Below are 13,893 nucleotides of genomic sequence, written 5' to 3'. Positions count from 1 at the left end.
TAATGTCTTGATGCCCAGTTTACAATCATTACAATACAATTACTAGTTGTACCACTGTTCGTAATTTCTATATATACCATACTATACAATTACTGAACAATGAGGGTGAGAGGGAGGGAGTTACTGAAACTAATGTCTTGATGCCCAGTTTACAATCATTACAATACAATTACTAGTTGTACCACTGTTCGTAATTTCTATATATACCATACTATACAATTACTGAACAATGACGGTGAGAGGGAGGGAGTTACTGAAACTAATGTCTTGATGCCCAGTTTACAATCATTACAATACAACTATTAGTTATACTGTTAGTAATTTCTTTATATACCATACTATACAATTACTGAACAATGAGGCTGAGAGAGAGGGGGTTACTGAAACTAATGTCTTGATCCAAGTTTACAATCAATATAGGATACAATTACTAGTTTTACTACTATCGATTACTAAATCTAGTAAACAAATAGTATTCATCGGTTAGATGGTTGGACATTTATTTTGGTGTAAATGATATATGTATATATATTAGCATCCTGTTATCTAATAATGAACCAATATTAATAAAGTAATTATTACAAATTCTACTATCATCTATGTAAACGTTTTACTTAAAACTTCCTGTGACACTTTCTAGGGCAATGTCACCTACATATGAAAACTTGTTTTATATATCTGTTAATAATCTGGCTTAATTAATTTAATCAAATATTTGATCAATTAGTGATATCTAATATAATCTAGATCTTAATTAACATAATTATACTACAACTGAGTGATTTATACTCAAAACATCTAGAGTAAAATATAAGAATTTTCAATAGAAAATTAACATGAAGAAGGTTTAAAGCAGACGGTGTTCAAATGAAACAAAATGAGTTTAACATGCAACTCTGTTGTTAACTAATTGGAGAATAGAAATTGCATAGGACAATGGGGATTCCGTTTCCATCTGCTTGTGTAGTAACTGATTAAAACTGCTAAAATGAATAGAGGAATGGATTAGAGGAGAAGCTTTGAAATCAACTAGAAGCCAATCAGTATTTTGAAATGAATAGCTCTTGCTTCTGTCCTACATTCATGCTTGTTACGAATTATATTCTCTAACACAAATTAGAAATTCGGAATCTAGCTTCATGACCCATGCCCATGCCCATTTCTACCCACATAAAACAAATTATTGGCGAAGGTGGATGTTCCAGAAAACTAAATTTTTTTTTTACCTTTAACTATTTGTTGACAAATAATGATGCATTATTCATTGTGCAATTTGGACTATTTTCTTTTTATTTTTTAAAAAATTGTCTACTCTTTTGTTGAAATAAAATTGCAGTGTTAAAAAAACATGTCATAAAACACTTCATCACATAAAATGGAATGAGTGTATTGTTTATTTATCACACCAATATTAAAACACTTAGCTAAAATAATCAAAATTGAAACATTTATTTAAACATCAAAACTTGACAGTCAAATTAAGATTGGAAAAATTCCTTAAGCTTAAATCAAACCAAATAGTCATAAAAATGATTTCGAGTACATCACTGCCCAAATATGTTGAGCTATTGTTTGACAGAATCAAAGAACAACAGGATATCCATGCTTTACCAGTTACATTCTCAGAGCAAGCCATGCCTTTTGTGCATCTGGTATATATGAAAAAGAGATTGAGATGTAGCACTAAACCATTTGAACCTTCAGGACTTAATCATCTCACTCATGAAATTACACAAAGGTTTTCCACAACTGTTATAGCTACTTGTATTCTCAGAACAAGCCATGTCTTCTGTATATCTGGTATATATGAAAAAGTGATCGAGATGTAGCACCAGGCCATTCGAATCTTCAGGACCTAATAATCACACTGGTGACAATTACACAAAGATTGATCTATCTCACTGCTGTAGTTTATCCATGAAATATGTGCACTAAAAATACTTCATGTCAAACAAGTTTATAGCCGATATCTTGCCAAACGTTTTAACCTTGATGGTACCATTTTATAACAAAATAAAAAAATATTGATGTAAGATTTAAAATATTCACAACTCTGCCAGAAACATGTCATTCATGAATAATTTTATCAATATTCCACTTAATTTCATTATAAAAATATCAAATATATTTATATATTCTAATGATATACTTAGTTGGAATAAAACAAAAAGTGATATATTATTCAAAAGGATATTTAAAAGGTTTCCTAAGCTATTTACAGGTTCCCAGGACTATGAAACCTAGTATTTTGTCATTTCAATTTTTCCAAATGGTATCTAAAATTTCCAATATTCAGAAAAAAAACATATATTCTAAATTGGGGCTGTTGAAATCTGTGTCTTTGACAAGCCAAATCATATTTTAAAATCAGATATCCAACATTTGTGTTGCTCTCTTATAAATTCCTACTTCAGGATGAAGGTGCTGTAGGAATGAATTCCTGAAAGATCATACCTGTCATACTACTCACAATCAAGTTATAATCAGAAGAGCCAGGAGGTGACATAAAAACTGTAAATACACCATAAGTTTCCCAGGGCGCAAAAAAAATGCTGACATGGAGATATTTTGGACAGAAGAGATCAATTTATCAAAATTTGCTTCCAATCTAATGAACCATAAAAGTTTTTGAGATCAAAGAAAATAAAACTGTCAAGATAAAATATGAAAAGGATAAAAAAGTAGAGTTAGCTGTTGATGAAATGTGTTTGAATCTTGCACAACCAGCTTAACTTGTTAATGAGATGTTTTATTATTACTTACATTTTTCAGCAAATTTTGCATAAGTGTCAAAGCTAAGATGTTATTATAAGCTTTTTTAACACTAAGCACATAAAAAGACCAACAGCTTACTATTTTCTGGAAAATATCATTGCCACATATTTCCTGATAACCAGTACCAGTATTGGCACCAACAAGAGAGTTATACCAATATGCAAAAAGGCATCCTGATAAACACTTCATACTTTTAATGGTCAATGAATGTGCATCAAACGTGCATCTTTCAGAAATGACACCTTTAAGATTCATTTGGAGATAATTTGATTTAAAATCTCAAAAAATGGACTGAATATAGTGTTGGTGGCAGACAGTAGGCCATATAGGTACAGTATGTATAAATACTAGAAAGTCAAGGATACACTAGACACAGCTCTCAGTATTACTATGTTAAACCAAGTATATTAATGACCTTTCACATTTACAAAAGTGTGTCAAAATTGTGTTTTTATTGAGTACCTTACTAATATTGTCTATTTATTTAACTACTGTATATTATAGAATATGGGAGAATATCTTACAATGTTGAACATTTGAACATAAAATCTTTATTTGGAAAATAGTCAAAGACATTAAGAAAACAAATAATCAGATGTGAATAAAATGAAATAGACTTTTAAGACCTACTTTTCTGTACCACAAGGACCAGTGAAAATGCAAAGGACCAATGAAAATGCGATGCCATGAAGTGTTCAATGAGTGAAATTTCACTTGTAACATTATTATTCTCTTTTTCAATTTCCTATGTCAAGTTTGCACAATTAGTAAGTCACCTTATTGAAACAAACTCCCTTTCACAAAGTTTATTTCTTATAGTCTGGCCTTAAATTGTAAAGAGGTTTCTAAACTTTTTATGTATATCGGGGATGCTGATAGCATCTATTTGCACCAGTCCAAACACGTTTTTATGATGTCACTAGAGGGGAGCTACGGAAAGCTACTATTAATATGTATTCAGTTCCCCTCTAGTGATGTTATAAAACGCTTTAGTTTTAGGGAATTGCATGAACCTCAGATGTCGGAATGAAATTGGTATGGTGTAAATTGATGCTATCAGTGTTCCCGATACACATAAAACGTTTAGAAAACCTCTTCACAATCCCTTTAATATATCTTCCTATATTGCTTACACAGGTTTCTAGATTTGTCTTATTCATTCATGTCCCTGATTTCCATTGTTTTTAAGTCAAACTAACTAATTGTATGCTGCTATGTTGTGAACTGACTGTACAGTATAATTTATCAATTCCTAATGGTCAAAAGTAATGATCGGACACAAAGTAATATATCAGAATAGAAAATCATCCATCTCTTTGAGAGCACTGGATCAGGCATGCGAGAATTCAGTATGGATCAATGTTAAAACCTATGGTACCTTATCACCTAGTAGACTATAATCTTACTCTCTACTGACTGAGTGTGAAATATTCACTGATAGTTAAAACTGGGTCATGTTGTGGTAGTAAAGAAGTTTCATAACAACATACAGTCTGATAATTATCTCCCATTCCATTGAATCAGGAAATGAGATGAAATGGAGTTTTACATCCTATTATTTTCATTCTCAGGGGTGATTCAAAGGTGCTATCTTAAACTATGCCGGTCCTGAATCTAACCCAAGGAATGATGCACAATAATCTGTTTATCAGAACTAAATTTATTACAAAAAACTATAGGCTACAGTAGGAGCCTTATTAGCATTCTGATTTGGAAAACCACAAAACTAAATATTTCTGCAACATAAAACAGATGAAATTGTCTGTAAATTAGGAAACTGTCAAATCTCTTGAACTGAGTTGATAAATGATCTGTTTATTTTATCAAATTCCCTATTTGAAACAATAGTATGAACTAATCAAAACTTTGATTCCAAAGAAGGTGCAACCAAAATGACTGAGCACCTAATGATCAAATTCAAAAGATTTTTTCACATATTTTATCAACATAATAAGAAGCAACGCTGTAATTAATAGAATATTCTGTATTTTCTAATAGCATCAATAAAACCATCCCTGTGTCCCACCCACCACTCTGCTTTCTTCAGAAGGTCAACCCATCGTCAACTTTCAAACCCTCCCCCATATTTATTTATTTTTTTTTTCTTTTCTTTTTTATTTTTTTTTTTTTATCACCATTGACCTTGTCTCATCCATCCATAGATATTGTGATTCATACCATTATATATCCTATCATAAATTTCAATGTACCAGTACATGTCAGTCTATACAGGACATTTCAATTTTAAATTTACGACATCTACATGTTTGTAAAATTATTTACAACCCATGATTAAAATGTATAAATTTACATGTAAAATTTATTTAAAAACAATGGTATATTAAATGACATGTAATAAAGGGCCTTGAAATCCTGTGAATAACGAAATATGCCAAAATTTCAAAATATTGCATTACTTTGTTTTATTATACTAATTAAGATAATACTCAATTAAACCCTTAATTATAAATTATTATATGACATTTTAAAACTGAAAAATTAATGAAATAAAATTGTAAAATGATATGTTATGTGATATATCCAATTAATAAGATAATGTTAAAAGAGGATTGTAAGCTGGGTTGGGTCTGGTCTATATATGTATATCAATCAACAATCTAAATACTATACTTACATCATCCCATTTAATAAACTTATTTCCATTTTGTAGAGAATCTGGAACCACAATAGGTTTTATTTGTACCACATGAACTCCTGGTTTTGCTCCTGCCATATTTTACATATATCTCTTTAATTATTCCTCCAATATACACACAAACATTTCGTAAAATAATGGCCTATATTCTAAATGTTTATACACGTCTGTTTAGTTTATAGATCCTACTCATCGTAAAGTCAAATCACGGTGAGAGAAAAGACAAGAGCCTACATTATAACGTTATATTAAAACCATCTAATACGAACGTAACTCACAGTAATAGACCACATAAACCGTTAGGAATCAGTTTATCCGTGCAATATCATTTATAATCCCAGTTTATAATGCACAGTTTTTATAGCCGTTATTAAAATCGCTCAGCTATTTCAGAAAGTCATATTCAAAGATGAAATTTGCAGGAGAGAATGTTGAAAGTAACATACGTCGATTCCAGTAGCTGCCGTGCTATATAAGATATTGGCTTCCACATTAAATTGTGTTGTGGTAGTGATGAAGCGAGTGAACTCTGCTGAAGGTAGTTTTCATTGATCATGTGACTTTGTTAAAATGGCGATAACTGTCAGGTGAAAACGGTTAAAGCGGCGGTTTAACATTAAATACACTACCTGTACTAAAATCAAAATATACACAAATTGATTACAACGAGCTACTTAATGTTGTATAGTTGATATTTTTTAGACGCTCTATTTCACATTAGGTTTATAATGTTCAAAAATAGTATACTCAAAACTATATATAGCTGTATAGTTATAGCCTATCCTATATAAATAAAAAAATCTGAAAGCCTTTAACATGTCTCTGAAGAGAAAGAAAGACTTATAATGTAAGTTAACATACATGAGTTCGTGTAGGAGCCAAAGTTCTATATATGAGCGTAGGCTGGAAGGGCATCAATGATTCAGACGACCATCAAGAATTTTTTTCCTCGAATTTTGTGCAATTTAGAATAATTGACTGTAATTTGGGTGTAGTTACAAACCTACATAAAAGTAAAAATGTTTGCTTTTCCACCCATTTTGATATATAAAGGCTTTTAAAATTTATTTTACCCTCATGGTTTTTAATATTTAGTAATGAACGACTACAAGCCTATTATAATTAAAGTACCTATAAGAAACTATGTTTCATTTCAAAGGAACTACGGGAAATATCTCTGTCTCACACGAAATTTCTCCAAATGGTAGCCTACTCAAACAAATTGACCAGGGATACTGAAGACTACTTCGTCACATCTTCATAATGTCAACTTTTTTATACCTTAACAGCAATAGCCAACTTTCTTGTATCAAGGAATGCAGGGATTTGATTGGATTGTACGCCCGTGACAGACTCACTCACAGAAAGACTGTAAACAACTGTCACTATTTAAGTCTTTGACTCCTTTGAATGGCATTTAGCAATTGTGAGTACGATATATAGACACAGCTTTACGTTGCATAAAACTTTAACAAGTGATTGTTGTTCCATAAGGCTGTGTCTATATAATTGTCACTATTATTGTGAGCCTTCTGATTGGCTGTATTCACTAACGTACAATCCGATCAAATCTCTGCATTTAGAGAGATACAAGATAGCTATTGCAGTTAAGGTAATAAAAGTTTGTAAAAGCTTCACATTGTGAAGTTGATTTCGTCAATGCTGCTTTAATGCAATAGATTGGAATTTCTTCTCATATTTATAATATATTATCTATATTGTGCATAGACTTGCATGAGAATTCATGCATATAGTCTGAATTTTTTCTAAAGGGATTTTATTTATTCAGAATAAGACTTGTAACATGTACATGATAAATCATCATTTATAAAGTTGCATGTTGACAGAAGTATTCAGACAGGATTTCCAGAAAAAGCTAATGTGTTATTTTTATAAATGTAGCAATTTAAATAGCCTTGTCGAATGTTATAGTTTATGCAGGCTTCAATTATACAAACGTTTTTAAGCACATTTGAATGCTGTTCTGCATGCCTGATTCATAATGAATGTTAAAGTTGTATTTTGTATAAACTGGCCCGATTCTTTACCTTTTAGTAAACTTATTCAGATCAGAATTCTGACTTCAACCCAAAATGATGTACTGTAGGCCTATGCAGGAATGAATAATGTATTTCATGCACTCTCAAATGTTTTTCTTATGCTAGCCAAAAAGATGTACTTTCGACAGGTCTGAATATTGTATGTTATGCGTATCCAAGTGCTGTACTTTATGCAGGTTCTATTGTTATACCTCATGTAGGCCCCAATATTGTACTTCATTCAAGTAGAGGAATATTTTACTTAATGCAGGTAGGAATATTGTACTTAATGCAGGTAGGAATATTGTACTTAATACAGGTAGGAATATTGTACTTAATACAGGTAGAAATATTTTACTTAATGCTGGTAGGAATATTGTACTTAATACAGGTAGGAATATTGTAGTTAATACAGGTAGGAATATTTTACTTAATGCTGGTAGGAATATTGTATTTAATACAGGTAGGAATGTTTTACTTAATGCTGGTGGGAATATTGTAGTTAATACAGGTAGGAATATTTTACTTAATGCTGGTAGGAATATTGTAGTTAATACAGGTAGGAATATTGTACTTAATACAGGTAGGAATATTTTACTTAATGCTGGTGGGAATATTGTAGTTAATACAGGTAGGAATGTTTTACTTAATGCTGGTGGGAATATTGTAGTTAATACAGGTAGGAATGTTTTACTTAATGCTGGTGGGAATATTGTAGTTAATACAGGTAGGAATATTTTACTTAATGCAGGTAGGAATATTATACTTAATGCAGGTAGGAATATTATGCTTAATGCAGGCCATTCATGGTGAATGTTATGTAGGCCTGATTTTTGTACTTTATGCAGGCTTGAAAGTTGTACTCATGCAGGCTTGAATGCTGTATTTTATGCAGCTCCAAATATTATACTTTGTGCAAGCTTGAATATCGTATAAAATTGGCCGTTGTACTTTATCTGGACCTTCTTTTACTCAATATTGTCGCTTTCGGAAGCAATTATTTTTACTTTCAAGGACGATAAGACTATATATTATATCGCATCCGAATTTCTCCTCAAACCGTGCTTTCGATTATTAGCCTATATTGTATTTACAATGACTCTCATTCTAGAACAATAATATCTGATTGTCAATAATTATTGATTAGTGGACCAATTGATAATTAATATATTTATAAATAAACCATACTCTAACTTGTACGACAACTATCTTATGTAATATATTGAATAATACCAGAAGGTCTATGGATATATGTCACGTGATAATGATATATAAATAATTTTGTTTGATCCTATGGTATATGATCAATAATACTTTACTAGGGTGTGGTAAGACACACCCAACTCATCTCAGATCTATATCTACGAACCCATTTCATTATTTTGGTTTACAGAAATGTCATGTCAAGTCAACGTCCGTTGATTTGAATGCAATTAATTTTCAAAGTTCCCTACTAGATTACTATCCAGTGATGTAATGATAGGCCTACACGTATTCCATCGAATATTCATTTCATCTCTCTTTTCATTAGCAGCAAATGTGCTAAAAAGTGTTTTCAAAATACTATCAGAACCGATGCTTCAAAAATTTCATGTAAATATTATAAAATAAAGGTGTATTTTTTTTAACGAGAGCAAAAAGTATTTCGGACTACAAAATCGGATATTCCGAAAAAAAATAAATGCCAAAGTATCCAGGCCGTAGAAAGGCTAGAGTGTCATAGTGGGAAATTATTTTTAAGGGGGTCTAACTATAGCAACTCAATGAGTCACCCAAGTCATCTAAATATTTTCAACATAGATAGCTTACCAGACAAGGTAACATACGCCCACATACGCCCACTGTCAGAAATGATAACAAAGTCTGTAGTGGATTGATAATGAATTTCCAAACAATCTTAAAAATATTTATAAGTCAAGGCGAAACCTCAACAACAGTTCATTAACTTAAAACATGAACAAGTCTCATCAACGAGAAACTCAACAGCAATAGCTCTGAAACCGTTCATGCGCTTATTATCAATTTTGAACTTGACTGAGATCTCATCAGTAAGCATACCAAGTTTCATCAAGATCGGATAAAAACTGTTGTCTGTATTGTGCCTACAAGCCAATTTGACGGTTTCTTACAAAGGCAAGGGTAATAACTTTATGGATCCATTCTTGCCCTATGTTTTCTTTAAATATGCAACAGGTTAATTTTGTTTTAATATTCTTTAATTTTACTACCAACAACTATCTAGTTTGCGATATCACGATCTGAAGAGAATGTTACTTGTCATCTACCAACCAACCAACCCACCCTTAATATTCTGTAAATAAAATCACTAATAAGGGGAGATAATCACTTTAACAGAATATAGCAGCAAGTGTAGTGAGCTTGTCATGAATAGAAAAATATAAAAATATTTTAATATAATTAAAGCAAAATTCGGATACAAAATCCACAATTAAACAATACAAATATAACAAATAAAATCTAGTATAACAAAGATTTTGATGCATGGAATATATTGTTGTCAAGTTATAGTTAACAAATTCTTAATATTTCAAGTTAAAGAATAATGATCCTTTAGTTTGTTAAGGGTAGTACCAATCTAACCACGGAAATGAGAAATAAAAAATATCAATGTATCATAACATACACTTAACATACCCTTAAAGTACTCTGTTTAAAATGTTTTGAAATATATCTATAAAATTACAAACTTTTAAAAAATTATTTTCAAATATAAATGCAATTCCACTGGCTAAATGTTTTGCTTTCTGGTATCTCCACTTGTCAATGCTTGTAGGCCTATAGTGGTTTTGCATCATGTATATGAAAATTGAAAATACAGCAGTTTTTACTTCCATTGTCCTTCTCTCATTTTTCGGATTGTTTTATTACCTAACTTCATACCAATTCTACAATAAAGAATACAAAATTAAATCTCAAACTGAACTTTCAATCTTCACACACATACAACTATCAACTATAGATCTGTCATAATATTACTTTATTTCTAATATCCAGTAAAAAAACAGTCTATTTTGATTGATGGATAGACAGGGGAGAATAAATCCACAGTTTTTAGCAGAGTTATACAAAGTACTTACTTTCTTGCTATAGATGGACAATATTGAAAGAGATACATAAAAAATAATATTGGTTGTAGAGCAATCCAAACTTCATCTAATTTATTAGCCACTGCTACAGCCATTAACGATGCACATCTATCTGTAGTCACACGTTTATCTGTGGGAGACATTGTTCCGCCAAATTCCTGACAAATAAACACACATAGTTCAAATAGGTTTCAAAGCAATACATCTTTTAAATGAATAGGTGCTTCAATTTCTTTATCAATCTTACCTTATTCTCAGAAACCTTTTCAGCTGAGCCAATCAGTAATAGTGTTCAGAGCTTACCGACAAAATTTTAACCTTCAAATCCATAAGTATTCAGAATTATCCGCGTTTGAAAGTTAAAAAGATAAGTCGTCTTTTTGGATTTTCATTCCAAAAGGAGGGAAATTGCATGGTTAATATTCAGTTTATGGTGCCAAAAAACTAACAATGGAAGATGATTGAGAACATATTTTCCTACTGTATCACTCCAAACTTTCAACACTTCTAATTTACAACTGCAATTTTCTAAAAACTCATATTTTATTTGACATTACATTACCTTGTCCTTTTCTTCAGTAAAAGCTGTAGAGAGAATATTAGAGAAAACTGGTCCAGGACAAACCATTGTTATATCTATATTATATTCTACAGCTTCTATTCTTAAACTTTCAAACCAACCCTGTTTACAAAATAAATAGGACAGTTTCAAGTTATACTTCCAGCCATTTAATGTACTAAAAACTCTACATGAAACTGCAGGATCTGATAGATTTGAATTAATTACTGATTTTCATTGATTTCAATACCTGTAAAGCATGTTTGGTTCCAGTATAAGATCCTGATAGTGGAGCCCCTGAAATGAGAAAATAAATGTAATAATATCTAGTTTTGTCACTTTTATCCTCATGTTTTCATAGCTTTATTATCCTTTTAGTAACTTGTTACAATTCTTAATCTAAATTAATGTCAATGACCATTCTACAACTGGCTCTCATCAAAAATTCCATGCCTTGTGGAATGAATTGAACTGGCTGTCAGTTGTAATATTTCATATAGTACACACCCAATTTTCCTGCAGTACTACTAACAACCACTATGTGACCTTCTTTACGTTCTACCATGTAAGGTAAAACAGCCTTGGTTAATGATAGTGTGCCCAATACATTCACTTCTAACAATTCTCTGTCTACTGCTAATTCAGTTTTAAACCATGATGCTCTTTGGCTTCTACCAGCATTATTTACTAATACATCAATCTACAAATAAATCATATAGTACACTTTTCTCTACCATTTTCTATATCTTATGGAAAAACCTGGCATTTCTTCAGAATAAAGATTGAATACATGGAAAACTGTTCTCCTTATTATGACAAAGAATTTGACAAGTTTTTCAAAAAAAAATATCTTTCACTACATATTAGTTATTTAATTAGTTAATTTATGATGATATTGAAAAATAATTTACTCTTTTATGTTATAACTTCTGTTATAGACAAATGAAGTTCAATATGATGCAAATTTTCACTTGTTACCTTTTTAAAATGTTGTAGAGCCTTTTCTACAGCTAGTTTATGACTGTCAAATTTTAAAATATCCAAGGGTAAAACTAGAACATCTTCATCTTTGACTGGTCCACTCACTGAAAAAGAACAATAGAAAATATATTGAGATTAACAAAAGGTCTTTTAAGATCTGAGATCTGAGGGCCACAGGCAATATAAATCCACTGTTCCAATATATCATTAGCCTTTTGAAGACAGATGTAGTCATAATTCCCTTTTTTTGTGAAGCTCGACACACACTCAACATGAGATAACGTACACAAACATTGCTTCTTGACTCTATTTAGTTCTTCTTCTCTTCTAGCTGATAAAATTATTTTACAACCAGCAGCAGCCATTTCATAAGCAAAATACTCTCCTATACCACTTGATGCTCCAGTTATCCATACAACTTTATTACCAAGTGCAGCTAAAATAAAACAGCACATTATCTCATTATCTGACAGTTTTTAAAGTGCAAAGTGTGACTGATTGACAGTGAGATTGAGATTCAATCAATAAGCCTATTTCAAAGTATCAAGAGATCAAATGCCTTCAAATCAAACGTAACTTTATTGTTTTGTTTCTAGAAACATTTTATTTCAAGGTGTTAAATTTTACTATTTAAACAAGAACTTACCACCATAAATTAAGTAAAGGTTCTATAAATATATTTAAATATCCCACATACACAAATTATTACATGACTTCAGTAATCATTCAAAGCATCAAAAGTGTCAAGAGATCAAATGTTTCCTAATCAAACTTAACATTATTGGTTTGTTTCTGGAAACATTTTATTTCAAGGAGTTAAATTTTGCTATTTATACAGAACCAAAGGACTAAGATTCTATCAGGGCCGTGATATTGCATCCCAATATTCTCATGAACAGCTCTGTAGTAAAAAGTCTCAAATTGCAGACTCTATTTTGGTAATATATTTGTTTTTGAACAATTTGAAGATATTAGTTATGGACAATTATAACTCTTTTGCTTACCAGCAGGTGATTTTCCCATATATTGTGTATATTGTAGAGTCAAATCACAATCTGATCTGATAAATCTTAGGAACTGAATGATGACAATGATAATCAAAACAGCCACACCTAATGTTAGAATGAACATCTTCTTTGATAATACTGTAAGAAAACAGTCATAAATTAAGGCATTCTATAAACATATCAGTCATCAGTGTCCCCGGTGACATAAAACAACTTGAAAACCTCTTTACAATCCATTTAATAACACAGAGACAGCTTATTGCATACACAGATTGGCAAAAAGTCTAAAGCTTCAGAAATGTATTTTTCTTAAGTAGATCAATCACTAAACAGTATCGGTTACAAGATCGAAATGTTTTCAAGCTCAAGATAGAAATTGGACCCCACTTCAATTTTTACTGAAGGTCTATCCTTTCCTATCAATCAAAATCATGTATCCACCACCGACAGTTACACCTGCGCATATACAAGTTCTTACAATATCTATGATAAGCCCAAGATCGAAGTTTGATTCGAAAAAATGAAATCTGCACAGCTAATCTACAAACAAATTAACTTATGTCAGGTGCTATAAGAAGTTGTATAGTGGGGATTCCCGATAGGACAATCCTATAAATTCATAGGGAAGTACAAGAACAATTCTTTCGTTCTCAGAACAAAAACAACACTACTGAATCCTTTTTCAAAACTACTCATAATATTTAAGTACATAAACAAGTTAAATCTCTCGAGAATTTCACATATTTATCTATTTCCTACTTTCTTTTGT

At 31.1% G+C, this 13,893-nt stretch overlaps 3 protein-coding genes across 3 annotated transcripts in view; all 3 read right to left on the bottom strand.

Moving 5' to 3' along the window:
- LOTGIDRAFT_123959 (hypothetical protein) overlaps nt 1-5,509 on the bottom strand; it is a gene marked incomplete at both ends in the record, with an annotated part of 54,710 nt that extends 49,201 nt beyond the window's left edge. Inside the window, one exon of the mRNA XM_009060988.1 lies at nt 5,411-5,509. Coding sequence (XP_009059236.1) covers nt 5,411-5,509 — 99 coding nt within the window. The remainder of the gene's footprint in view (nt 1-5,410) is intronic.
- A 2,167-nt stretch (nt 5,510-7,676) lies between these two features.
- Nucleotides 7,677-8,261, bottom strand: LOTGIDRAFT_123939 (hypothetical protein; the record flags this gene model as incomplete). The annotated part of the gene is made up of 1 exon (XM_009060987.1): nt 7,677-8,261. A coding segment is annotated over one exon (585 nt), but the record flags the coding sequence as incomplete, so codon positions are not given.
- Nucleotides 8,262-10,564: 2,303 nt separating this feature from the next.
- On the bottom strand, nt 10,565-13,655 carry LOTGIDRAFT_218247 (hypothetical protein; the record flags this gene model as incomplete). The annotated part of the gene is made up of 8 exons (XM_009060986.1): nt 13,603-13,655; nt 13,122-13,262; nt 12,404-12,553; nt 12,115-12,221; nt 11,644-11,836; nt 11,387-11,433; nt 11,140-11,259; nt 10,565-10,735 (listed from the first exon to the last, which is right to left on the bottom strand). The coding sequence occupies exons 2-8, from the start codon at nt 13,246-13,248 to the stop codon at nt 10,565-10,567; spliced, it is 915 nt and encodes a 304-aa protein (XP_009059234.1). The 5' UTR covers nt 13,249-13,262; nt 13,603-13,655.
- Nucleotides 13,656-13,893: the final 238 nt, after the last annotated feature.

The sequence above is a fragment of the Lottia gigantea genome (assembly GCF_000327385.1).
Source record: "Lottia gigantea unplaced genomic scaffold LOTGIsca_45, whole genome shotgun sequence".
Taxonomy (NCBI): domain Eukaryota; kingdom Metazoa; phylum Mollusca; class Gastropoda; family Lottiidae; genus Lottia; species Lottia gigantea.
The sequence above is the reverse complement of the archived record's forward strand: the minus strand, read 5'-3'. Positions and strand labels throughout refer to the sequence as shown.